At 42.2% G+C, this 27,461-nt stretch overlaps 2 protein-coding genes across 2 annotated transcripts in view; one reads left to right on the plus strand and one right to left on the minus strand.

Moving 5' to 3' along the window:
* The window catches only part of LOC117951907 (proline-rich protein 4-like), a 2,708-nt gene extending 903 nt beyond the window's left edge, over positions 1–1,805 (minus strand). The window contains exons 1-2 of the mRNA XM_034883884.1: positions 1,586–1,805; positions 126–1,055 (exon numbers count right to left, since the gene is read on the minus strand). Of these exons, the coding sequence (XP_034739775.1) occupies positions 126–1,055; positions 1,586–1,778 (1,123 nt within the window). The 5' untranslated portion in view covers positions 1,779–1,805. The remainder of the gene's footprint in view (positions 1–125; positions 1,056–1,585) is intronic.
* Positions 1,806–3,226: 1,421 nt separating this feature from the next.
* On the plus strand, positions 3,227–26,182 carry cbx6a (chromobox homolog 6a). Its single transcript, XM_034883899.1, has 12 exons — positions 3,227–3,464; positions 4,481–4,524; positions 5,314–5,379; positions 6,015–6,081; positions 7,929–8,608; positions 8,639–9,175; positions 17,833–17,993; positions 18,227–18,948; positions 21,239–21,638; positions 22,527–22,768; positions 23,649–23,828; positions 25,221–26,182. The coding sequence occupies exons 1-12, from the start codon at positions 3,384–3,386 to the stop codon at positions 25,464–25,466; spliced, it is 3,426 nt and encodes a 1,141-aa protein (XP_034739790.1). The 5' UTR covers positions 3,227–3,383; the 3' UTR covers positions 25,467–26,182.
* Positions 26,183–27,461: the final 1,279 nt, after the last annotated feature.

Here is a 27,461-nt window from a genome sequence, read left to right on the forward strand (position 1 = left end):
AGATTTAAGTGTAGGTGTTTTTTTATTAATTATTTTAAGTTCTACTTTTTCTGGCGTCTTTACGATTTTACCAGTGGTTGATTGACTCTGCGGTGGAATAGGAACTCTAACTACGGACACTCTACGTGTTTTCATGGGGAGGGCAGGCTTCTTGTCTCCCTTAACAATAAGGACAGGTGGTGCTACATCCTTCCCCACCTTTCTTTCAACGCTTTGTGGTGGTGCAGGCTTCTTGTCTACCTTTACAACAGGGACGGGTGGTGCTACATCCTTCCCCACCTTTCTTTCAACACGGGGAGGTGGGACAGGCTTCTTGTCTCCCTTAACAATAAGGACAGGTGGTGCTACATCCTTCCCCACCTTTCTTTCAACAAGGGGAGGTGGGACAGGCTTCTTGTCTACCTTTACAACAGGGACGGGTGGTGCTACATCCTTCCCAACCTTTCTTTCAACACGGGGAGGGGGGACAGGCTTCTTGTCTCCCTTAACAATAAGGACACGTGGTGCTACATTCTTTCCCACCTTTCTTTCAACGCTTTGTGGTGGTGCAGCCTTCTTGTCTACCTTTACAACAGGGACGGGGGGTGCTACATCCTCTCCCACCTTTCTCTTAACGCTTTGTGGCGGTGCAGGCTTCTTGTCTACCTTTACAACAGGGACGGGTGGTGCTACATCCTTCCCAACCTTTCTTTCAACACGGGGAGGTGGGACAGGCTTCTTGTCTCCCTTAACAATAAGGACAGGTGGTTCTACATCCTTCCCCACCTTTCTTTCAACGCATGGTGGTGGTGCAGGCTTCTTGTCTCCCTTAACAATAAGGACAGGTGGTGCTACATTCTTTACAGCCTTTCTTCTAACACAGGGAGGTGGTGCTGGTACGAACATGGGAGTTGCAGAGGGATGTTTTTCTTTTGCTAATGGGGTGAACTTTTTTTGTTGACCCGAAGACGCCAAATCTGTATAGAATGTCCTCAGGGCCTCCTTTAGCTCAGTCGGAGATGGAACCGGTGACTTCTTGGTGGTGATCGGATTCACCGTTTTCAGGAACTGATTCTCTGGAAAAGGCCATTTACAAAAACACAAGATTAGTACATACTGCAAAGCATGTCTGAGTGGTGATAGCATTAATTATTTTGTTTGTGATGTCCCAATTTTGCCTTCATTCCTGATCAAAATCCTTTCAGTTTGTGCCACAATTTTCACTAAACTAGCCCTGCATTCAAATTGTTAAAACATTTTTGATGTTGAACTAAGGAGTGGGTTTTACTGGAATTTGAGAAGTTCTCTTCTGGGTGATGTAGAAAGGACAGAGTCTGACATATTCAACCTAAAACTGTTTAGTGTTGTTTTGATGTTTGCTATAAAATCTTTAGTGCCTTATTATACCCAATTCCAAACATCACTAACACAAGACTAAATATATATATATACTGTCAGGTACAGGGTACCTATTATAATATATTAGACTACACCAATGCTTCACAGTAGCATTACTTAATTGATCTACTGCAAAGGCCTTTTTTAGATTAGGACATCACAAACATTACTAAAAGAGTATATCTGATAAATTTAAACAGCAGCTTACCCCACATCTCTTGGTAGGAGAAGGAAACAATCTTCGGGTCAGTTTTAGGGTACGATTTTCTAAAACTGATCAGCTCTGACAAATACTGCTGTAAAAAGCAGGGGATGTCAGTAGGTTGCGAGAGAAGTGTCGCCCTGGAAATACACTCCATTATGCTCTTCATTCCATACGGACAGAAACTTTGGATATTCATCTTCAAGTCTTTCTGAAAGTACTTTTCACTACTATACTGCAAAGAACTGAGTGTGTGATCTGCACTGCCTTCTACTTATTAACTCCTGTTCAACGTTCTGTGACATCATAAAGCCGCTTTGTCATTGAACATTCATCATCGTGTTCTATTTTCTTTTTAATCTCTCACTTTGGTCTTTTTTTTTTTTTTTTTTTTTTGGAATGTTGCCAAATTTGAATGAAAACATTTGACACTTAAACATTTCAACTGTAATTTATGATATCGATCTCAAACATTTAGTCATCATTTAGATTATCTTATGTTCAGACGTTTGTATAACTTTTGACTGGCCTGACATTACTCTGAAGTATTTTCAGATTACTACGTAAACAACAGATAAAGCTCAAATGAATATGACTAAGGTTTCATCAATATGCAACTATTTTAAGGTACATCACCAAAATACAGTGTGTGGGGATTTCCCCTTGTCTATAAACAGTGAGAAAAAGACATAGTATAGTATGTTGGAAAAAGTGATTAAAAACTCAAAGCAAAGTCCATCACTTCAAGGACTTAAACCAGCAACCTTCTGCTGAAACTGATGTTTTGGCTAGGTCATTCAGTGTTCTGCAGTTGCATCTGGGGATTTAAAAAGTGTACATTTTTTTCTTAGAGTCAATTCATTTTTCAGACATGGATTCGACTCTGAATGATATCTTGGTCCTGATATTTGTACCTGTATAATACGAAAATAAAAATATATTACTTTTGTACATGGACTCAAGTGAATTATTTGGAATTCATTAGCATTTTTGTAAAATAAATAAGTTTGTACTGCCAATGCTAAATAGTGTAATATACTGTGAACCACAATTACAATAAAACTATAATACAGCAAGACTATAACAGAATCATTTAGAAAATTGTATTAAAGTATGATTAATGTTAGCGTATTATATGACTGTAAAACTAAGTTACAGTAAGGGTTTTATACTGTTAAATAAACTACATTTCTGGTACTGTAATGGGTGTTGCTAGTGAGTTACCGCAAATATACAATAGTAAGTCTAACAGTGTATGAACTCAACTCAACTTTTTTATCTTTTTGTATTTGTAAATTGTGTTCCATTGTTGTTTTTTTCTATGTTACCTTATTTGAGTTTACTTTTGCCTAACTGTATTCTGGCACACTTGTTTGTGTATCTTTAAGGCATACCGATTCTGCTTTCCGTGCTGTACCTGTGAAGCACTTTGGGTCAGCTGTTCGTTTAAATGTGCTATACAGATAACATGACTAGACTATTGGGCGTTAACATGCGGTACAGTCTTCTCTTTTTCACTCCATGTAAAATAGTATGGTCATTAGACAAAAAATGATGGCGAAAGTAGCGCGCGGTTCCTTGCATCCTCGTGAGAGTCTTCATCGTTGCCAGGACGACCAAAGGGGCTGGCCCTGGCCACGTGACAGATAGTAGGCTGGCCGCTGCTGCTGTAGTGGTGTGTGTTTTTGTGTGTGTTTGTATGTGTGTCTGCTGCCTCTCATACAGTTTTGCTTTGGTCGGACTGAGCAGACAGCAGAGCTTGACGTCTGTAGAGAGGAAAACAGACAGGTAGCTTAGTTCGGGCATGAAAGAAAAGATGGAGCTCTCGGCAACGGGAGATCGCGTTTTCGCCGCGGAAGCCATACTGAAACGCCGCGTCCGTAAGGTGAGCTACAGACGCCGCCGTCCCGCGTGTTTTGACTTCCCGCAGATGTTGGCCGCGGACAGCACGACGCGGGTCTGCTCTGCTCCAGTCCATAGTCTCGGGGCTGTCTTCTTGCGCCTATGCAACGCTTTGGAGGCCTAGTGGTTGGCGAATGTCTTTACTTTGCTAGCTAGAAGCTAACTAGCGAGGCTATCAGTCAAGGGTCGTATATTCAAGCATTAAGAGGGCAATAAAAACAGCAACACAAAGAAGGGGCTAGCTGCAGAACAAGGCAGCCCAGCCGATGGGAGGAGTGCTCTGCTATGAAATGGAGGGGCCCGATTTCTCTGCCAGCTAATGGTAGCCAAAGCTATACGGTCACAGTCTGCATTTTACAGCCTGTGGAGGAAGTGTAACTTTAGGTCACCCACTTTAAAGGCTCTCCGAGACTGCTGTTTTCTTCGGTATAATGTGAAAAATGATTCCGAAAACATTAGTTATTGCTCTCATCCACTGTTGATGAGATAGGAGTATGTCAGCCACAGTTTCTTGGAGTTTTCATCAGTCCTGTATGGCTTGTATACTGGAAAATGCCCAATAAATCATAGGGGTGTACCATTTTAAGTGGCTGGTAGTCACAGTTATCCAGCAGGCCCACCAGGCCTCCAGGTAGGCTCCTTTTGAATTGCCTGCTAGAACTTCATAGTCGCACCCCTTCGTTTCTTCTGAGTTATCATCTTCTAAGTTTTCCGAAGCACAAAAGCAGGAATTGCGTAGGGTTAAGATTAGCTCCAGTGTTAAATGTATTTGACATTATAGAGAATGTTTGAGATAATAACTCTTTAAAGCCAGGATGGGCTCCTGTCAAAATGACAACAGTGAATAAGTCCACCACAAGCACCATTTAACAAAATTATAATCAAATTCCAATATGACATTTTGCTGTAAATGCATTCCAGATTTCCAAATCTATGGTCCCCAATGAGATATACAAGCTGCTTTTTTTAATCCAACATCTGTCTTGTTTTTTCTTGCAGGGAAGACTTGAATACCTGGTAAAATGGAAAGGATGGGCAATGAAGTAAGCGCTTCTCTTGACTACACAGAAATCCGTGAATCCATGAATAAAGTTGGCTTCTGGTTCGGCAGTTAAGGGTAAATTTAAGGGAAACTTAAAACGGAAGTTTGCTTTCGAATGGACCAGGTCCGGATCCTAAACCACTGTTCTTAGATCTGGTCTAAAGTATCCTAGAATGGTTAAGGATTCTTAAAAACACAGTTTCACATTTGTGAAAGCTTTATTCTATTTGAAAAAGTGTAATAAAGGAGGATGTTACTGTTTTTTTCATATGTAGACCATATTGGACCAGGTCCGGATCCCAAACCACCGTACCTAGCCTTTTCAAATCACAATCATAGAACGTCTCAAGATTCTTAAAAACACACTATCAGATTTGTGAAAACTTTATTATAATTGTGAAAATGCAATAAAGGGAGATTTTCCTGTCCTTTTTCACATGTAGACCACATATGGCAAATTGGAATAAGTGAACTGATTAAGGCTTGAACTTTGGCAAGTTTAGGTACATAGATGGAATTGGATAGATGTGGTCAATCGAAAGCTAACTTCATCTTTAAGCTTACCTTAAATTTCCCCTTAACTGCCAAATCGGAATCTGCGATTCAGATTCCAACTTCAGCATTGTTAGAAATCCTGTCTTATTACAGGGGGGCATTGTCTGTGTTCTATGCCTTCACATTAAACCAAAAAATTTGGATTAAATCATTTTAGGCTTTTGGGGAAAAGAATATTAAAAGAAGTTTCCTTTTGATGTGTGTGTGTTCCTCATTTTACTCCATCCTTGTTCAGGCACAGCACTTGGGAGCCAGAGGAGAATATTCTGGATGACCGGCTGATACTGGGCTTTGAGCGAAAGTGAGTAAAGATCGCACCTAATGAGAGCACATATACCGTGTTAAGTCTTGTTATGCACATTGAGCGGCGTCTGTCATATTAGGCTATGCTTAGGATTTTGGCTCGTAACCTAAATTGTGTCTATTTTGTTAATTGCCGTTGCCTTGATTTAACACTTGTAATGTCCTTACTTCATGTTAGCTCACATGCATCTCACTGTAAGTGCTTGTGCAAGCTTCTAGCAATACCTTATCTGTTGGTGTCTTCACATTTCTCCTCCTCTTCTCTTCCTGATTGTAAAACCTTCATTTAAGCTCAAGTCCTTCATGTCCGTGGCCAAGCCACTTGAAAGCCACGTGCTGCACACAGAAAGTACATGTTTGCAGTAAACCAAAATGGACACCATAAAACTAACAAAACTGAAAAAACACAGGAAAGGAAAACTGAAATGGACATGTGTTGACAGAGATTCTGGCTGTGTTTAAACACGGCTTGAAACTGTTGTGTGTGCCCGACTACTCTACTTACACACGCACAGCTTTCATCACCATCTTCTTGTTTGATTTGTTATATTTGCTCTCATTGTGGTGGTCTTTTTTTACCCTGTCGTTACTTGTGTGATCTGTATTATATTAACTGTAATTTCCTTTTCATAGGGAACGTGAAAGAGAAATGCACGGGCCAAAGAAACGGGGACCAAAACCCAAAAACTTTGTCATGAAGGTAAAGATTATGATGTTTCAGTGTGTATGCAAAGAGACGAGTCTCTCAATCTCAAAAGGGATTTGTGGTCGCTGCAACACATCAGCAGTAATTGAAAAGTCAGAAAAAGACTTCCAGTGTCCACTATAATTATCTTAAAACGTCTACCAAAAATGTTTTTTTTTTTAGTAAAAAAAGCATAGCATAATGGTTATTGTAGCCATAATCTGTTGATCAGGTTCATTGAGATATTCTCATATTGGTTTCATGACTCAGTTAGCCGCAAGTTATATGGAAGTGGAAAGTTCTGTTTGTGGTTTCTACTGTTAAACTAAAAATGAGGTCAACCCGCGTGAAACTGGCACGTTTGAAGTTGACTTTAGTTATTGTACTATCGGCATGCATCACTGTCAAAACTGTTAAACACAATGGTGTATAACTTCTATACTGTGCTTCCTCCTTTTTCACACTGCAGCTTTCATTTTTACCAAGCAACTTGTGCATGCAGATAGATGTTAAAGTGCTCATATTGTGCTCATTTTCAGGTTCATAAGTTTATTTAAAGGTTATATCAGAATAGGTTTACATGGTTTAATTATTGTTGTTCTACACATTATGAGGGTGCGCCACGCTAGCAGCTAGGCGAGCATTATAACGTATGTTGCATAGTGATGCATTTTCATCACGGAAGTACAGGCTGGACTACAATAGAGCTGTTTGGAGCAGCTGGTGAACAGTGTTTTCTGTTGGAGATGGTGAGTTACTTTGGGGGGTACTTTAGGCTTTTTCACTTTCTGAATCTATAACATGCACAAAAAATATGTATTCATTTTTTTAAAAACACTATATTTTTGTCCTGTTTTCACCCTGTCTCTGTTTTAGAGAGTACGTACAGAGTACGTGCAAAATATGGTGTTTTCGAAAATTAAACCATGTAAACCTATTCTGATATAACCTCTAAATAAAATTAATGAGCATAACATGAGCACTTTAACATATATCTGCATGTACAAGTTGATTTGTAAAACGTCTACACTATCTTGGTTAGAAGTTGCACATGTGCAGTAGCTAGGTATGATCACATCAGCTAGATAACTTTCTCCAACTTTGGTCAGAACATGGCAGGATCAGCTGGGAGACTTCTTCTAGACGAGGGCCACTTGTGGAATATCTGCAGAACAGGGACATCGAAGTAGTTCTTTTGTAGATTATGGTGAACTAGTGTGTGTTGTAGCAGGGTTTTGCCACATAGCATGCTAGCTACGGTTAGCCACCTCGTCTCAGCTAGTTACGTAGAAAGCCGTTCAGATTTTGAACAGCTCACCAGGAGACTGAAGGCAGAGGACATTCAGAAACCGTATCTCACTCAAAACAGCGTGGATAGTTTTTCTTTTCAGGTTTTTATGTGTGTGAAAGCACCAGAGACAAAATGACAGATAAAGTGATTTATTTTTAATAATATGGGCACTTTAAAGCCAACAACCTTTGGGCATAGAGAAGTGCTTTCTGAAGTTATAAAAAGTTACACTGTCAAAAATGGAATTTCAATTTCATTGCTCATATTTTCATCATTCATTTTCAATAGTTACTAATCAGTAGTTTTGGCAGAACTTTCTGATTAGGTGTAAGGGGACTTAAACGCTGTCTAATATTTCAATTTAACAACAGAATTTAAAAGACCTAACTACACAAAAAAATATAGTAATACAACAAAAAACAAAATCATTTTTTACCTGCTAAAACACCCAAACTATCTTAAGGCTGATATGGGAAACTTTTAAAAACATACATTTGTTAATGTAGGTTGCCCACTCCTTCGTCCACACTCCTGCAAAAGTGATTTCTTAATTCTTTATCATCTCCCTCAGGCTAATGCTCAGAAAGGAGGGACCAGCAGCCGAGCCTCAAACTCCCGCCAGACCACATCGCGCTCCTCTTCGTCCCCTTCCAGTCAAGCTACTCCTTCCTCCTCCGCCTCACCTCATTTAGCATCGTCGTCGTCCTCTTCCTCAACTGTGGCACCCTCTCCCAAACTCAATTCCCTTGCAGCTACACACAAGCTGAAGAAAGACATTCACCGCTGTCACCGGATGTCCAGGCGCCCGCTGCCCCGCTCAGACCCCCTGGCGTCCTCCTTCTCCAACCCCGGTGGCTTCCCCTCCCGCCTGCACGTCTCACCCTTCTCCGAGACCGTCCGCATCCTCAACCGTAGAGTCAAACCACGGGAGATCAAGCGAGGTCGGATCATTCTCAACCTGAAAGTCGTTAACAAGCCAGGTAGGGGTGGCACAGCTGCAGGCGGCAGGAATCTTACAGAAGGACGCCAAAACATCCCTTCCCGCAATCGCATTATCGGGAAGAAGGGAGATGCACCCTATAGACCTTTCCAACCCCCTCTGAAGATGCTTGGGTTCCCGATGTACGGGAAGCCGTTTGGGCTGCAGTGTGGTGGCCCTTTGTCCTTCCACTCCCACCCAGGCTCCAGCACAGGGGCCAGGAACACCCACTCTTCCTCCAAGCACCAGTTGCCGCCTTCTCCTTCCAGCTCCGTGGACTCTGAAGGAAAAACTCGCACCAACGCCTCAGCTGCTCAGCCAGCCACAGGAGGCCCACCTTCCAGCGAGGGTGCCAAGTCCAGTAAACCTCACACAGAGACCCAGAGGGGCCAGAGTGCCGAGCAAGCTGCTATCGCCCCGTCCTCCGATGCGAACCCCTTGGCGTCGGCATCTTCTTTCCTCCCCTCTTCACCATCCTCCTCCTTGGACGACATGGATGAGGATGATGCCCTGAACCATTCAGCAACCCCAGAGGGAGGCAGGAAAAGCACTCGCCAAAGCAGGGCTAAACGCCAGCCGCCCGCTGCCTCTGGCATCACCGGGGATCAGATCTCTGCCCCTGCCGAACCCCAAAGGGTGCCTGCCGAAGGAGACCCCGACTGGCACCCTGAAATGGCACCGAGCTGCAAGGATGTGGTGGTCACAGACGTCACCACCAACCTGGTCACTGTCACCATAAAAGAGTTCCCCTCCCCTGTCTCACCCTCCGCTAGCCCCGAAAGCGCCTCCTCCCCTCCTCCAAGCACCACCATTGATGAAGTCTCTCCACCCAAGCCATAAAAGATCAGATGTAATGAAGTCGATTGCCATTGATGGTGGAAGAAAATATCATGCCAGTGTTGCCACTTCAGCCCCCTTCTACCTTTTTCCTTAAAGGTGTGTCCATATTTGTTTAACGAATAATTAAATGCAATGCAAATTAACACGCCCAGCCATTGAATAGTTAGTTGTTGTTTTTTTTTAAAGAAATATATACATTTGAAAGCGGGCAGCTAATACGCCCTTAAATTGCCATATTTTGTCCTCTTGCACAGCCGGGACTCTGAGGCAGACTTGGATGGGAACGTGCAGGGTTTAACTTGTTTGGTGTAATAACAAATTGTTCAACACACTCAACCATTTGGTGTGAAGCGTGAGCTTTTGTCGAGCACACTTAGTGTGCGTGAAAGAAACAAATGCTATTTCGATTCCGTCCCTGCGGCGGAGGCTTGTATTGACAGCCTTCAGGTGTCATGCCCATTTCCTCCCCCATAGTTTCATTGGAAGTCCAGCTTGTTAATGATAAATGAGGTAATGTGTTTTTGCACTTAACACAGTTGGACTCATATATTGCATCAATACAGCGAGGTAAATGTAATGCACTTGACTGCATCGAAAAACAACCTATTTTATGTAGTTATCAATTTTGCAAGGCCTTTTCCTCTTGCTCTCTTGAACGCACATGCATATGCATACAGTAGGAATAAATATTTATATGCACGCACAACCATAAAAGCTGCAAAGAATATACAAAAACAATAGTTTTGTTATTGCTGTCCTTGCCGTCTTTCCCTGCTTTGACTTGTTTTCCCACGAACCCACCACCTTCTTTAAATCTGTGACGTCCACCAGGACTAAACTGGCCGGCAGATGGTCGTGAAATTTTCTCTTTATGCCAGATCTTTGCCATATTCCTTCTCAACTTGTCACGGTCTAGAAGGCCCATGAGCTGGACACAGTTCAGGCTGAAGCCACCAACCAAATGCAGCTAAAAATAGTTTGTTGAACCTTTAAGCTACTTGGCAGGTGTCTGTGGAACGTGTATCCAGGCAGTTTTGACTTGTAATCAATAGTAACTGGTACGTCTGTCTAGGGCTGGGCAATATATCAATATTATGTCGATATTGTATTAGATTTTGGAAATCATGATGTCATTTTCTGTGTTACCAGACTGTTTTAGCTCTTGTATTATTTTTACCTTTGCCCACTCACTCATATCTACATTACCGAAGATTAATCCTCTTAAATCTAATTTTGTAAAAGCACTAATTGTCAACCCTATAATATCGCCACAATATTGACCTTGAGGTATTTGGGCAAGAATATCCTGATATCTGATTTTCTCCGTATCGCCCAGCCCTGCATCTCTCTCTTTACCACATTGGCAGGTATAGAGCATAGTTTTATCCACTAACTGTCTGTTAGACAGTGGGCCATTTCTGTGCCAGTTGTCTTTTGGATATTCCCAAATATAAACAGAAATGTGCTTGAGATTTTGATATCTGTGAAAGTAAGAAGAGTATTTTTTGGGAAATGCAATCTTGCCATCTTTTGAATGGGGTCTTTGTCTGACTTTCCATTAAAGCCGTCGTGTCCTGAACAATGTGGACACCGCTTCAGCTTTTCCCTTGAACCTTAGATTATGTGTAATGAAGAATATTTTCTTTAGTTACAATCAAGTAACTTCAAAAGCAAAGGTGTGACAGGTTTCAGAATCTCCGCTGATGATTTTGTAGTTCAGTTGTTGGATGACAGCAGTTACAGTTTCACCACGGCTCCTGGTTTGGTTCATTTTGTCTAATTTTATCCAGTGGGGGACAAAACTACCCTCTTTATATGTTAACCTGCATTGCAGAACAGAAGTCTACAAACTGACTGCTGTCAGTTGTTGCCGGCATCCGATTTCAAATGGAGGTTTTCCTTTTCTTTCAAAAGCTCAGCCCCAGTCTGTAGCAATGCCGCTGACGGTGACCCATTTCTGTCTTGCATTGCTTGGTTGGGCCACTAGCCAATCATGGCCCACCCTGAAAAAATTGAGGTGTTGTTTAGGAAATTTAGTTTCAGCCACACATTTCTTACATGACGGGTTTTGGGCGCATTGTTTCTGACAAAGTCTCTATGTTGTGGCTTTTGACCGTGACCTTTTACCTAGTAATTTGCGTACTTCTGGTGACACGGCGCTCTTTAGCACATGCAGAGGTACAATGAGGATTTCTCCCCAATGATGCATCGAGGTACTGAAAAAACATGCTCTCTTTGCTGCTTGTTTCTCTGAAGGGAAATCTCCTCAAGACAAATGATCTTTTGTTTGTGGCTGATAAATGTATCTACTCTGTCCTTCTCCAGCCGCTTCACCTGGCAACAATCATCAGACGCTTCATGTACTGTCATAGATGACCCAGTATTTTGTTTCCTACCTTGCTGTTTTATCTTTTCATCTAGGCATACATGTTTGACGAAGGACCAGTAGTTTTCAGACCGGAGAGTCGAGCACTGTGGAACCATTGCTTTCTCCAAATACTATCTACATCAAGTGTGCTGGCTTTCAGTGGCATTATGTTACAGCCAGAAAGAAAGAAAAGAAGGGGATATCCATCGCCCACATGTTCTTCACAATGAACCGCTGCCGAGCTCTTTCACTGCAGGTTGTTTGCAGCTAAATGCCTGGCCGCTTGAAAGTGTTTCAAAGTGCACCTAAAGTACTTCAAATAGAAACCTGACCCTTTATACACAGACTCTCAACCCTTTTCTGGTGCTGCCTGTTCTTTCTATACCTTCCCGGACCTTGGCTCCTACTCTGGTGCACCTGTGTGTTACAATATTTCAAAATAAATCTTCCGCATGTGTTGCCTTTAATAGCTTAGCTGCTCCATTCAACCCCAGCTGCACTGCAGGCGACTTTTACCTCGTCTTACTCGGCTCTTAACGTGCTAAAATAAATATACTTCTTTACTTGCCGTGGCTTTAGTGGTAGAGATAAACATCACGATATCGCAAAAACTGTAACCTTGAAAGGCTTCGGATATCTTACTTCCCAAAGTTGCGAACGCAGCGTTCTCCATGTCTTCGTTAACACGGACGAGGAGGATGTCGCCTCCTCTCCGGCCGTGTACAGGATGGTTCTAGTTGTTGTCAGTACTGTTTCAACACTATAAACGGTCGAAGGACTTATTTCAAACTGACACATCCATTATATGAAGAAAAAATAAGTGTCTTACTCTTATGAAGATGTCTGTAGCTCAAATTCAAATTAAAGAGAAACTTGAAAGATCTTGAACTTGAGTCCTTAGTTGACAAAGTGAAAACACAGACTGCGTTTTTTTATTTCCCAGAAACGGAAGGATTTTCTTCTCTCAATGGATATATCGTGATTTGGAATAGGTTTTGTCATCTACTATATGGTTCATACTTTTAAGTGGTGGATAGAAGTGGCTCTTGCAGTTGGTAGATGTGCAAGGTGTTAGGCTGCGAAGCCATGTCTCCAACAGTGATAGCAATGTTTTTCTTCCTTTTTTTCATATGGAGTAGCACAACTCAACTTAGTGGCCTATCTTTCAACCAAATAGGGCTCTTGAGTTTATTATTTGACTTTTGTAAGCCTTTTTTCCCCCTTTTGAATTGTTTTACATTTATATGTGATGTCATTTTATGTGCTAAGTGGTTTCTTTGGCACTAATTAGAATAAAGGAAGGATCCTTCTTTAAATGTATGGATAAAAATGCTTAATGTATTGAGAGATTGTGCTTTTTAAGCTGTTTTTCCCCTTTGTACTGTACTTTAATACTTTTTTTGAAATATGCATAATATTGTTAATGTGATGCTGTTCATTTGAATGCCATTTTTTTTTAGTCCAATATGAGTTTGATAAGAAAGCAAACTCCGACTAATTTTAATGTGTCAGGACTGCAGTTTTGTCTGGTATTATAATATGAATTGTGTATATTGTATTGATGGTAATAATGGGGAGTTAGAGGGTAATGATGACAGTGTATTGTATCTGAACTTCCGAAGCATGTTTTGCCAACCCTTATTGTACAGATTATGTATTCAATGTCATGTTACCTGTTGTTGCTTTCGGTGTGTTTCTTCAACAAGGCTTTTAATTAAAAGCTCTTTAAAAAGCTATTTGCTTTGTTGTATTTTCTTTCTTTTTTCTGGGCTGCTAGCACAGATGTTGGTTGCATGTTTGCAGACTTTGTTTGGATGTAGGTTCAAGGAACTGACCTGTATGAAAGACACACTGGTTATGGCTTAAGCAGCAAAGGCGTAGGACGAAAAATGCAGCAAGTGTGCGTGCGTATGCTATAAAGCAAAAAATACATGCTTTCAAATTTGAATTGACCAAATAAATTCAACGCCAAGCAAAGTTAGTTTTTTCAAAGTTAGTAGCTTTGTCAGTTCAGCAGTAAAGAGATGAGAAATAATTCTTGGTTTAGCATGTTATCTGGATCTCCTTACGAACAATTATGGGCCGTAACGAGAAGCTGAGTCAATTAAAAGAAAGCATAAGCTTGAAATAACTTCAATCCACAATGCTGATTAATGTTGGCTGCATTGTACCTTTTTCAAATAAATCAAGTTAAATCCCTCCCTAAATGTACCAGGAGAAATTGAGAACCTGAGAATTGGCTCACTGTGCCTGTAATGTTTGTGCTGTATCACCCCAAAGGCTCCACCGAGTGGCGCTGGTGGGCCGCCTTGGTGCATTCAGAAGAAGGGAGCAGAGCAGCATCTGTCTGACTCTGCAGGGATGGTGAAAGCCGGGGTGATATTAAGGTCATCACGCCTGGGTATTCATCTCAGAGTGTTTTGATGTTATGAATACATACATCTAGTTCAAAGTGTTTTCTCTTTTTCAGTGTCAGTGTTTCATTTCATTTTCAGGTTTAGACTGTTTAATGAATGTAAAAGAGAGAGAGAGAGTTAGAGAGACTGACACAACGAGATGAAACATAGGTCCTTTGCTACTTTTCCCTCTGCTCCCTCCATTTCTCATTATAGATTACATCCTTGGCAGGATATCAGTGAATTTATGAGCCAGATGGAACTTAAATTGTGTGTGTGTGTGTGTGTGTGTGTTTGTGAGAGAGAGAGAGAGAGAGAGAGAGAGACATCAGCCACCTCTGGAGATTAATCTACAATCTAGGCTTCTGTTCTCTGGTTGAGCCTCTGACTGTGCTGCATATTTAAGCTTAATTTCAAGCCAAACACTCAGTATGTTTTCATGTGATATATGCAGTGGTGGGGGGTAACAAAGTAGGCCCATATTTACTCAAATACTGTACTTAAGTAAGATTTTAAGAAACTTGTATTTTACTTTATTTCCATTTTATGATAATTTCTACTAGACATAGCCTCCATGTAGCCTACGTATAAGTATACGTAAATTGTGTGATGGTGATACAAAACTAATTTTAAATGCAGGACTTATAAAAGGACTTTAAAATTATAGAAGAGTTTTTTTATACTAGTAAGTACCGAATCGGAGTCTACTTCACCACTGGATGTTTGTTCCTCATGAGTTTGACATATGGATATTAGCCACTTGAGGTGTATTCTGCTTACATTCATGTTTTAACAATGTAAAGTAATAGCTCCACATTTAGGGAAATATGCTTCATTTTCTCTATTTCTAAGAGTTGGATGAGAAGATTGACGCCACTCCCTGTAAGCATGCTGATTTAAGCAGTTAGCTCAAAGTACTACTAGTATGGTTGTAGACTTGTTAAATTTGAGTGTTTAGTGCTTCATTCATGTCACTCAAAGTTGTGGAAATGTGTTCTGGGAAATGTACTATAGGCCTCAGTGAAGTATATGCAGGTTAATGAAAAGTGTGTTAACTAACAAAGAGAATTTTGGCATTTTCTAAAGCAACTCCTGCAATGAATACACAAACTACCCCAGACTCTAAGGTTGGGTGTCTGAGGTTGGATTATTCCTTTAATGTTGAGCTAATTAGTAGATTCAACTCCCTGATTGGCAGCCAAGCAAAGCACATCCTTCCTGCATGCCATGTCTCTATTAAACTTTAAAACTATTAAACTCACATGAACAGGAAACTTTTTTAAGAGTGGTTCATCCACTTGCCCTGGAGTAAGATTGTTTGAACAAGGCCGCGGAGGTCTTCTGTGTGAGGGTCCCATCCTTTCAGCGGGCGTCAGTGGGAGTGTTATAGTTAGCGCGGCTTCTTGAGAAGAGCATGCTCTTCCTCCTACTCAGTCAAAAAGTGTTTAAGGTCCCCGCTGTTTTCTTCTTCTTCTTCTGTTTATCTTCTTCCTTCTGCTAGGCTTCCACCATGGACCCCTCACTATGGGAATTGACTGTAGCTTATTCAGAGAGTGGAAGTAACCAAATATTACGTACAGTGGTGCTCATAAGTTTACATACCTGTGCTGACTAAAAAGAGGAATAAAAAAATTATGTTTTGAAAATTTATCTTTATGCCTTAATTAAAAAATGAGGTAAAATCCAACCTTTAAAGACACCAATTTTCTTTTTTGAATGAATAATGTGTTGTAAATAAATAAATAGTATCCCGGATCCATGAAATAACTGACCTTTAATGTTAAAAATCTGCCTGCCTCTGTAGGAATTTAACATAAGGTGTGTATATGTATGCCCCCTGCATTTTAAGGAAGAACATTTATTTATTTACAACACATTATTCATTTTGTGCCGACCTTTTACTCCTTACATGTTAACACAAATATCTGTAATCTCTGCTCCTTACAATTTACAAAACTGGCTCGTTACTTTAGTGTTGTGATAATTTCAGTAGAGTTACCATTGAAATTTTTGGCATCATCAATGCAAAATTCAAATCTAATTAGATGGGAAGACACGCTGCACTTGATGCACCTCTATAGGATGATTCCATAGATCCGGCGGCGTGATGGCAGTAACGTTAGCACATGGTAGTGTGGACGGTAACATGATTGAAAATAAAGAAAACAGAGATCCCAGAGATTTGGCAGACAAGCAGGAAGACATTCCCCGTCATCCTCGGCCTTATCTGAGAGAGATGTTTGAGACAGAAGGCATCAAGAATGACTCCTGGCGAATGTGCTGCGTGACTCTAAAAGTATGGGAAACTTCTTAATGTCAGTTTAGTAATTCATATTTGATCCTTTAATTTTTTTCCAGAAGCTGTATTTGAGCACACATATACATGTAGATTCCTTTAAACGTTAAGGAGAAGTTTAAATAAGAGAAACTGGATCTATAAATTCTCAAAGAATCAAAACTGTCTTGCTACTCAGTCACAGTCTTATTAACCTGGAGTCCCAGTGTCTGTCACAATAATCACACATGAGATGTTTTAGACCTGTTGGCAGACATCCATTTTAAAATGTAGCCATTGACATACCATATGCTATAAAGAGCCTTTTTTTCATGTCCACTGAAGTTTCCCAGCGTGCACTCTAGTAACATTTGTGTGGTCCAGGTAGCTTTGAATAAAAAATTGATGTCATTCGCAAGGCTACTTTTACTTTTATACTTCAAGTAAGGAGACCGGGGATGGTTTTAACACTTTTTGACTCCTATAACGTACAGAATGTTTGTGCTGGGACACTCACATTTTGATAAAGTACCATCATTTGTCTACTACAAATAGCAATGTTTTAACTTCTCCAACTATAACACAGAATTCATTGCCATTCAGTGCCATTGTTACAACCTACCCCACTATGTATGTTGTAACACAACCTGGGGTAAACTGTCACAATAAGATCAAAGAACTTACAACTGAGACTACACCACAAAACATGCATCTGTACAAGTTTATTGTGCATGTGCCATCACTAAAGCATCTTCCTGTGCTTCACTAAGAACAAAAATGAAATGTTTGAAATTAGAATAGATAAAATGACTCACATTTACATAAGAAGCTACTCTCTTACCTGATACAAGTCACCTAATTCAAACTTCAACAGTCTCAGTACTGATCAAAATATAGACTTGGTCCCAAAAATTACTTTCTTACCTGAAAATGTATGTCTTGGCGGAAAGATCAGCACACTTCTTCTCACAGCCGTGCAAATTCACATATAAGATCAGGGAGTGAGTGGTTATACATGAAATGTATCACATGACTCGTATGTTATCCCTTACTGGTGAAAGTGATGCTGTTACAGCCATCCCCGGTCTCCATGCATTTCCAAGCCTGTATCCTACTTTGTTACTTTTACTTGAGTAGCCTAAGGAAGTAAAATCAGTAGGCTTACTTCTAACTACTTTTACCAGAGTATTTTTTAACATAAGTATCTCTACTTCTACTTGAGTGTGGGAAGTGTGTACTTCTCCCATCGCTGAGGCTGTTACTTCTGTTTTTTCTCCAAAAGATTAGTTTTACTCCTGCAGGATGCACATATGTGCGTGAGCATTTCAATGCCAACAAGTGTGTATGTATGAGATGTGCATAATTGAGGGTGTGCAAGGCTATTTGTTAGGCTGTTCAGTTGGTTTGAGTTTTGTATTTTCATTTGAAAGTTTCTGTGATATGTTTTTTGTGACAGATTTGATTGCGTAACAAAGGGAGCTGTGTCCTTTTCAAGAAGAATAGGCTACCCGCAATTCAATAAACCATCCCTGTGTGTGCACATCGATCCATCACCACCTTGTTTGTGCACGCTGCTGCCGGAGGTTCACCCCTGCTCCGACTGACGCATGCCCACAGCCTCGCTCCTCCTCTCCTCCTCTCCTCCTCTCCTCCTCTCCCCACGGTCCCCATGGTAACGCACGGAGGAGAGCAGTTCAGCGACACGGAGACGGAGAGGGAGCTCTGGTACACAGAGCAGAGGGCGGCGAGAGGAAAACAGCTCCTGACAAACGTCTTCTGTATGTAAGTGCCACGTTTCCACAGCAAACAGCGTTGGTAGTTTATCTGAGATGTCGAACTGAGTTAATCTGCTCAGTAGATCGCGATAAGAACTTCGCGGATGCAGTCTTCCTACACGCTGCTGTAGCCTACGGAGGGATGCTGCCTCCCACATGAGGACATTTTTCTCCCAGTTGTGTCAGCATGTCAGGCTTTTTTTTTTTCTCTAAACCGTAATCTTTTGCATCCACAGTGATAATGAAGTTCGTGGTGGTGCTTGTGGCAGCGGGCACCCTGGCCTTCCTCGGCGCGGTCATCTGCATCATCGCCAGTGTTTATCCCCGGAAACGCGACGCGCCTCTCAGCGACAACGGCACCCTGACATCGGAGAATCTGTTCGAGCCCCTGGAGCCCGGATCGGTGGCACACGCCGGACCGCTGGGCGCTCTGCACGGCGCCGAGTCCTACGATGGAGAGAACGGACTCGGTGGCATCGGTCTGGAGGGTCCCACTCTGAACGAGCTCAACCACGGGGAGGAGACCGGCGCTGGGTCCGCGAAACAGTTCAGCTTCAGCCGGTTGATCTGCACGCCTGTACCGGTCGGAGAATGCAAGACCAAAGATCTGAGGCAGCAGGCGGACGACCCGCTGTACGGCACCTGGGATGAAGACTGGACTTATCTCCGGACCACAGCGGATGACCTCCGTCAGACGGTCCTGCAGCAGAACGACCAGATCCTCATGGACCAGAGGACCATCCGGGAGCTCACCGGGAAGCTGAGCGAGTGCGAGAGCGGCCTGGAGGACGAGAGGAACATCCCGGAGCGGGGCATCGGGGTCTGGAGCGGCAACCGCCGCGTCATGGCCGGGGATGATGTGAGCTCGTCCGCCGCGGCGCAGCTGCAGACGGCGCGGGCTGTGGAGGAGCTGGCCAGGGCCATCATGGACCTGAAAGACCGCATCGAGAAACTCGAGGTAACTGGGGGGGGGGGGGAGATTCTGAGCACAGCCTAGAAAAACTTTCTTTGGCAAAACCTGTTGGCGAAACCGACCTGCCCTCCTGTTTGAGTTTTGTTTGGCAGCATGACATTTGGCCTATAACCAAAATCATGAGGCGAGTCCCCGTTGCTCAGTGACTAAAATTAGGCCAGTTGTCCCAATGTTTTATATCCACTGGGAAGTAGCCTACTGTCTACTTCGACAAAAATGAGAGATTCAGATTAGAAAAGTCCCACAACCCATTGCAAAAGCCAGTAGCCTACAGTAGCTGATCTCTGATCTCTCTCCACCTCCCTCCCCTTCTTTATCGATTCTCTCCCTCTTTTATCATCTTACCTTAACTCCTGAGAGGTTCCTCATGTCTTGCGCATGCTCGCCATGGACCCATGGGGAATCTTTCTACCTGATGCCCCCCCCAAACACACACGCGCACACACACACACACACACACACACACACACACACACACACACACACACACACACACACACACACACTCGTGCTTGCCATCATGTCAGCCGCCTCTACCCTTCGCCTCCGCATCCGACAGCAGGATAGAGACATAAATAAGAGATGAAGCTGGCTGGAGAGGAAGGAGGGTGGTGGTGGTGGGGGGGAGTCAGGTTCTCAGCTTGTGTGTGGACTGAGATTGAGACATAGGCTTGGCACACACACACACACACACACACACACACACACACACACACACACACACACACACACACACACACACACACACACACACTGCTGCATCACTGCCGGTCCTCTCCAAGCACAGTCACTTACAAGGTTGCCTCAGTCAGTGTGAATTAATATCCTGTTCATCCTGGTCCAGTCCTGCCTCAGCAACTCTCTTGATATTATATATCACGCACATCTACAGCAGCATCTCTCTCTACACTGCTGCTTCACCAACACCTTACCTTCTTTGTTCATTCTGCTGTTACTACTAATGCTGCTGCTGCTGGGCTACTATTATCAATATAAGACGTCTCACTGTGTTCCTTTGTTGTCGTTTTACTTCCCCGCAGTTTCATTTCACTTTAAACCCACTATGACTAGCATGAATCGTTTCCATTTATAAAAAACCCGGAGTGGGCTCTTCTTTTTGCCTACTACTACTTGCAACTAGCGAGGAACAAAGATCCACTCAGTTCCAAATTAGTTGGACCAGCAGTTGCAATTTTATTCTTGCAATTTTTGCTGATTAAATGAATTGTCAACTTAAACGCGTACATTCATGCCCCTTCTCCTTTAGCGTGCGTTATGTGGACCAGCTATCCACTTTCAAACATTATACTAATCTCCGTCAATCGATAGTCAATCAGGACAATTGCAATCTCTCCAACAGACAATACTATTGATCAGTGTAATCAGTGGTTGTGGACACCACTCCATCGAGGAGTAAATTGAAAAAAAAAGAGAATTTATGATTTCTCAGCCTGTCAATGTGAATACATTTTATACTACATGAACTCTTTAGATTTTTTTACTCTATACAACTACAAAACAACATCAAAATCTGTACTGAAAAACTGTTGCTTCCTGATGAATGCTAATAATTGCATATCATAGAAAATAGAATGACACTCTGATGCTGATTAGAAGGTAGTATAGCCCTCATCATGTTACCATGTTAGTCTAGCAAGCCATATGGCAAATGGACAGTTAACCAAACATACAGGTAAAGACGACAAGAATGTCATTAGTTGTCAAATATTTGGTCATTAAACAATGTAATTGGACAAAATAAATGTAACTGGAAGATGGTGCTGGATGTAAAGTCAGGGGATCACCAAAACTGTTACAACTCATCCTGAGGGTGATATGAATATGTGTATTAATTTAAAGGCAGTGCATCTAGTAGCCTATAGTTATTTCACAGGGTACATTTAAAAAAATAAATAAGATGTCAACCCTCCTGTGCTGCTATAGGAAAGATCAGTGGATCACCAAAGTCAGTTTGTTAATCCACTGGGGTTTATGTGAATGTCTCTACATCATTTCCCAGCAATCCATCCAACTGTGGATTTTTCAATATGTCCAGAGCAGCACTCCCATCCCGAGGGCCACATCACAAGCTTGGAAAAAACTATCATCTAGTCTATCCATTCCTACAAAACCCTTCTACATACTCACATATTAGGCCAGTGACAACTAAGTTGTTTCTATTTTCCACAGGATTTCTTTTGTGGTCTCTCTGTCCATCTCTCTATGTGAGTTTTTAATCATTTTAAACCTAGTTCTGTCTCGCCCCCTCTTGCAGGCGGAGATAGGCCCTGCTGCCTTAAACCTCACCGACACATCTGCAGGTACAAGTGGCAGCAGCAGCAGCAGCAGCAGCAGCAGCAGCAGCCCGGCTGGTAACACTGGCAAGGCTCCCGCTACGCCCACCGGCAGTGCTTCCTCTCCACCTGCAGCGGCTCCTCCGGGGGGTCGCCGTCCCCCCTCCCCCGCTGCACCTGCCCCCAAGCCCCCATCTAAGAGCTCCCCAGTGCGTGGAAAGGGCACCTGGAGGGTGGAGGACCTGGAAGGGGAGCTGGAGAGGAAGATAAAGATGTTGGAGAAGGAGCGTCAGGCCATGAGGAAGGAGACGCAGGGCCAACATGAGAAGATTAACAAGGGCATCGACACCGTCAATCACCGCGTCACTGAGCTGGAACACAGTGAGTCTGGGGGGGTGGATGGGGAGGAGGATGACGAGGAGATTAAAGACATTTGGTGGTGGTGGCTGAGTAAATGAAGGATGTATGGATTAGCTGAAGCACAGAGGGAGGTAAACAACTGCATTGCTAAGCTGACGTAGGCCTACATGAGAGCATGGCAAGTGAAGGCTAGAATAAAACTTTAATGAGCGCTGTGGGTGAACTGGCTCATCACAGCAGTAGAGAATGAGCTGTAGATTAAAATGAGATGATTAATGAGTGCTGGAGGTTGGGAAATGTCAGATAGGGCTATTAGCTGAAAAAAAAAAAACTCAGCAAAAAATAAATGAATTGAAAGAGAAATTACCTTTTACTTGTAACCTGTAAATCATCACAATCGTAGGAATTTATACTAAGGATCCATAATCATGTAGTTTGGGTGTGTCACGTTGGTTTTGAGTTTCATCGGCTGTATGACGCTGAAATTCCCCCTTCCACAAACAATCCCATTAATTGGAAGCTTGTTTCTTTTCTGTTTGGTAGTTACATAGAGAGTGGAAAGAGACTGTAAAAAGCAGACGGAGATCGTTGATAACAGGAGAGAGTGGAAGACTCAAGGAGAGATTGAGAGCGCATGAGGTGCAAAGAGGATGGTTACTGTAAAAAGGAAGGAAAAAGCACTACCGTATTTTCTTTTTAGCTGTCAATCTCCCAACCTTTCTGACTGTCTCTACATCTTCTCTGCCTTAAGAGCTGCAGTAAGAGAGGCAGATAGGCTGATCATTAACTGGGATGGTGTAGCGTATAAATAGGACATTCATGCAGCCTTGCCCAGTTTCTCTCTCTGTCTGCCCTATTTGTCTCTTGGTCTGTCTATTTCTCTTAATCTATTCCCGTGTGTCTCCCCAGCGCTGACAGAGCCGCCGTTCCCTGACGGCTTCATCCTCTCCTTCCCCATGCGAACTAACTACATGTACGGCCTGGTGAGAAAAGAGATCACAGAGATGTATGCCTTTACTGCCTGTGTGTGGCTGAAGGCAAAAGAAGGAGGCATCGGCACCCCCTTCTCCTACTCAATCCCGGGGCAGCCCAACGAGCTGGTCCTGCTACAGGGAGTCCACAACCCTGTGGAGCTGCTCATCAATGACAAGGTACACGAGTTTGTTAAAAAAAAAAACTTCATTTCTCATTCTCATACCTGTGGGTTTGAACCACACTTCAAATGATTAAATCACAAAGTTGGAGTGCTTGTAGGAAGTTAACTGGACTAAAACTAAAACATACAGTACATGTGTAAGGGAATGTACGTTTTCTGATGCTTAGTCAAATGAAATAGTCTGCCAAGGAAATCCTTGTTAGATTGTTATGCTGCTCCACAGAACAGTGAAAGCTAGTTGGATGACTCAAACGAACAGTAAAATTGAAAATGTCACAACATCCAATTATTGCTTCATTCAATTTGATGTGGATTTTAGTTTATATGAGGTTGTGCACACTCTGAGCCTTGCTATCCATTTTATTAATCTTCGCTAAAAAACTTTTTTTCCCCTTTTCTATAAAAAACTTATAAAGAACTAAAACAGTTGGTGCCTAGCAACACATTCAACAAAAAAGACAGACACAAAAATCTTTTGCTTACAAAATTAAAAAATACCTTGAATTAAATGTTGCTGAATGCAAGAAAAGCCCATGTTATTGAGGACAGGTGGCAAAGAGGCAAGCTTTTTGCAGCTGTTGTTTTATAATGCTTACCTTTTATAGCGCTTACACTTATAACTCCCTATAGCAGAGATGAGTGGGGTTTGCAATTTCAGTGAAAGTAAGGTTGGGCTGTCCACAGGGTGTAGTTTTGCTGACATAAACCACCAGTGTGTCCACTCTCTGCCAACATTACCACACCCACGTGTCCAATATCCAATCAGAATGAAAGCTTGATGAGTTGTAGCTCACTTGAAATCAGTGATACAGTGTTTCCATCAAGTCAATTTAACGTTGTAGAAAGGTGTAACCCCTGTGTTCTCTGACCTGTAGGTGGCGCAGCTGCCTCTATCTCTACCGCAGGACGAGTGGCAGCACATCTGTGTCAGCTGGACCCTGAGGGATGGGGTGTGGAAAGCCTACCAGGGGGGGAAGATGAAGGGGAGGGGAGAAGGACTGGCTGCCTGGCATCCCATCAAACCAGGAGGAGTCCTCATACTGGGACAGGAACAGGTGAGATACACGGACAGATGGATAGATGATTTAAAGGATAGATGGATGGATGGATGGACATGTTAATTGATGGTTGAACAAACGGATGGATGGATGGATGGATGGTGGGATGACAATAGATGGATCGATAAGGTGAAAGGATGGATGGATGGATGGATGGATGGATGGATAGGTGGATTAATGAGTGGATGCATGGATTATGGGCAGATGGATGGACAGATGGATTGTATCGTGAATTCATAAGTAATGCGCATGAGTCATAGTCCGACGCTGACAGATGAATGGACAGATGATGGAAAGATGAAGGGATGATAGACCGATAGATGGATGCATCAATGGATGGATAAAACATGGAGGCGGACAGAATGGTGTTTGTCCCCACACCGGGCTGAACCTCTCCTTCATTAGCGAGACACCAGCATTACATAATCATGATGAAATCTGACATTGTCCCTCCTCCCTGTTTTTAAGAGAACAACCCAAAGCATATTCTGCAGCCCAGCGTCCTAGCATAAAAGATAAAAAGCAGAGAGCTGGGAGTCCAATTCTGCAAGAACAATTTGATTTGATGCATATTTTTTTTAGATAGAGAGAGCTAGTACTTTATTAATCTTATTTTAGGATGAATGATGGCTGATGAATTGCTGTTATGTGGATGTGTTGACCAGATTTTATGGTGGAAATCCCAGGACAACCCTCCTACTCTGAAGGGGGAGTAAACATTTTTAATCTTATTTACGGGGAAATCAGGAAATTACATTATGTCTGTGTATCAATGAAGCTTCATCCTCCTTCTTCATTCTTCTTTCACCACAGTGATAGTTACTGTTCCAAGTAGAGTACCAATGCCTGAGGGGGGCTGTAACTTTTCAGGACCAGAGATAGTAGGCCTACATAAATTTCAATCCACTATTAGTATTAATCCAATTAATTAATCCAAGTTCTGTAAGTAGTGTTATTCATAGTTGCATAGTTTTCTTTTTTTTTATCAAACTCATGGAGGGAAACATGGATAACTCATAAATAAAGCAAACTGGGACAAATTAATTCACTTATATACTTGCAAATTGTTGAGATACGTTTTTTTTACTACATTCTTTGTGGAAAGTATTGGGTAGAGTTTCCCATCCCAAATGTGGTAATGTCCACTCAAAGCCTTTTTGGGGGCCGGACCAAAAGCCCAGAAACTCACTCTAACCCTTGTAACTCCTGTTTTAAAGCAGGTAAAATTCCCAAGCTCCTAGAAGAGTTACTGACTTCCTGAAAGAGTTCTTGTGGTGGAAAAGGGCTAAGTGATGACTGTTGTGCATAATCCCAACAGAGCTTGGTCTCTTGGCTATTCTTAGTATTCTGACATTCAAACCTTTGTTTTTTCCAACTCTTCTACTCAAGGATACATTGGGCGGGCATTTCGATGCCTCCCAGGCACTGGTCGGGGAGCTTTCCCAGTTCAACCTGTGGGATCGGGTGTTAAAGCCAGCAGAGGTTGCCGCCCTGGCCGAGTGCAGCTCCTCAGCGCTAGGCAACATCGCCCCTTGGACCGACCAAGACGTCGATGTGTACGGTGGTGCCACCAAGGAGTCCCTGGACCCGTGCCACGCTGCCCAGAGATCCAACCCCCCCAGCCCCAAACAGTGAGGGTTGATTGGGAGAGGTCAGCCAATGGTGACTGTGTTTGATAGGTCGATTTAGAAGACAATAATGTATAACAATGTATCACATTGGGATTTATAGTATATTTATTGGGGATGAGAAGCTTGCTGGTGGACTGAAATATGTGATTGTGCGATTAAGCTGTTAAGAGCGGTGTATGTTTTGTTTTTAGTGTTGGTGTCCACGCTCATGTGTTCTGCGGTGAGATGCAGTGAGATACACTGAGTTTAGTGACACAGAATCACCTTAGTGAAGGCTGCATGGGTGGATAACCTTCTTGCATGAACGGGACTCTTATGGAAGCATTTGGATGAAGTATTGGCTGTGGTTGAATGCACCACCCTCAGTTTTAGGTAATAATCTGTTGGGCCAGTTAGCCTTACACGGTTATTCAGGCGGAGGGCTTTGATGGGTTTGAATCCAGTTATGGAGTTAACCTTCAAAATGTCCATATCTGAGGGTTTCTTACATTACAACAAAGTGACACAAAGTTCTCATCTTGTGTCCAGTTGGTTGTGTTTAACGCTCAAACTGAATCCTGAGACACTATCATGGTTATGTTGATTTCAACACTCACTGGGAAACAACATGAGTTTTGTTCATTTGTAAATGTATATGAACCTGTTGAGTAATGTCTCTGTACTGTTAGGTTTTTTACATTGCATATCATGATCATGTAAAACAGTGGTCTTGTTAATGTACTGTATATTGTGTAACGTATCTCTGCCAGTGTTGCTCTGTGCCAGTCTGCTCCCCTTGCTGCAGCTTCTCATGCACCTCACACTACTGCAAAGTTATTTGCAGCATTTCTGTTTGTGACTTAGCACGGCAGTGCTCTCAATCGACCTCTGGAAGAAACACTTGATGTCTACCTAAGCACCAATCAGACACTGGCATTGTAACAAACCTGAGTGAGTTAGGTAAATCTGTGTTGTATCCTTGACTGTAAACCAGATTGAATGTAAGTGTATTTGCATGAGCAAAGTCACATTTCCTGTCACTAAAGGAACAACCTCAAAATGTATAATCTACAGTATTGGTGTCCCCAAACTGCCCCACACTCTGAAGCACATAGGTACATACTTGACTGCTGACTCTGTCTAAAGGTTTCAGTAGGAAAAACTAGTTTTACTTTCATCGTCTTAGAAAACGGAATACCAAACAAAATGGTAGGAGCAAGACATGGGATGCATTTATTTGTCTCCAAAAATGGTGCATATTTTCTCATTCCCTGTTATGAAAACATATGTGAAAAAAAACTGTTTACCTCATGTCAGATTGAAGATAGTAAAAGGAAATATTGCCTTGGTTGCTACTTTCTTATCAAAAAGGAGTGTAATGTTGCACTCTGAACGAAGGTAGAGTTGGTAATGTGACGGTAAAATATTGAGCATGATCAATGCAGCATTATATTAGGATTATTTGCAGTGACCTTCAATGATGACCTTCTCTGATGCAAGCCATCCATGTTACTTTAATTTTGAATTTGAATTTGAATTATTAACAGCAGAGCCGGTTATATTGGACCTTTCAACTATTTTCTGGTCATAGTTACACTTAACTGTAATTAAAAGAGGGTTAAATCAAATCATAACTACAGTAACTGCTGTTTGGTTCTTCATTCTTACATAAAAGAAAGTTTGGATGTGCCTAATCTCTTAATTGAAGTTCAATGCAAGTTCAATAGGTACAGATAATGTTAAGAGAAGGTGGAACTTTGTTAGGGGTGAGGGTTTGATTCCCACTTTGGCCAACTATATCAAACATGTATCCAGTCAACGCTGTGCAGTAAAGTGAACTGTAGTTCAAATACAAATTCACTTAATACCTCAAGACATCAGCCCCACATGTGATTTGTCACCCAGTTGTAAAGTGCCTGCCTGTCTGGGCTCTCACGCCCCAAAATAATAGTGACATGTTTTTATGTTTCTTCTTCTTCTTTGTCTCTTCTCCTTCTTAACATGACTCTCTCTCTCTCTC

The sequence above is a fragment of the Etheostoma cragini genome, chromosome 2 (assembly GCF_013103735.1).
Source record: "Etheostoma cragini isolate CJK2018 chromosome 2, CSU_Ecrag_1.0, whole genome shotgun sequence".
Lineage (NCBI taxonomy): Eukaryota > Metazoa > Chordata > Actinopteri > Perciformes > Percidae > Etheostoma > Etheostoma cragini.

What these genes read in the sequence shown, in the direction of transcription:
- cbx6a (XM_034883899.1), top strand. Translation starts at nt 3,384, where the DNA reads ATGAAAGAAAAGATGGAGCTCTCGGCAACGGGAGATCGCGTTTTCGCC. An exon ending in GCTCCTGACAAACGTCTTCT is followed by an intron (nt 17,994 to 18,226) that starts GTATGTAAGTGC and finishes TTGCATCCACAG; the next exon opens with TGATAATGAAGTTCGTGGTG. An exon ending in TCATACTGGGACAGGAACAG is followed by an intron (nt 23,829 to 25,220) that starts GTGAGATACACG and finishes CTTCTACTCAAG; the next exon opens with GATACATTGGGCGGGCATTT.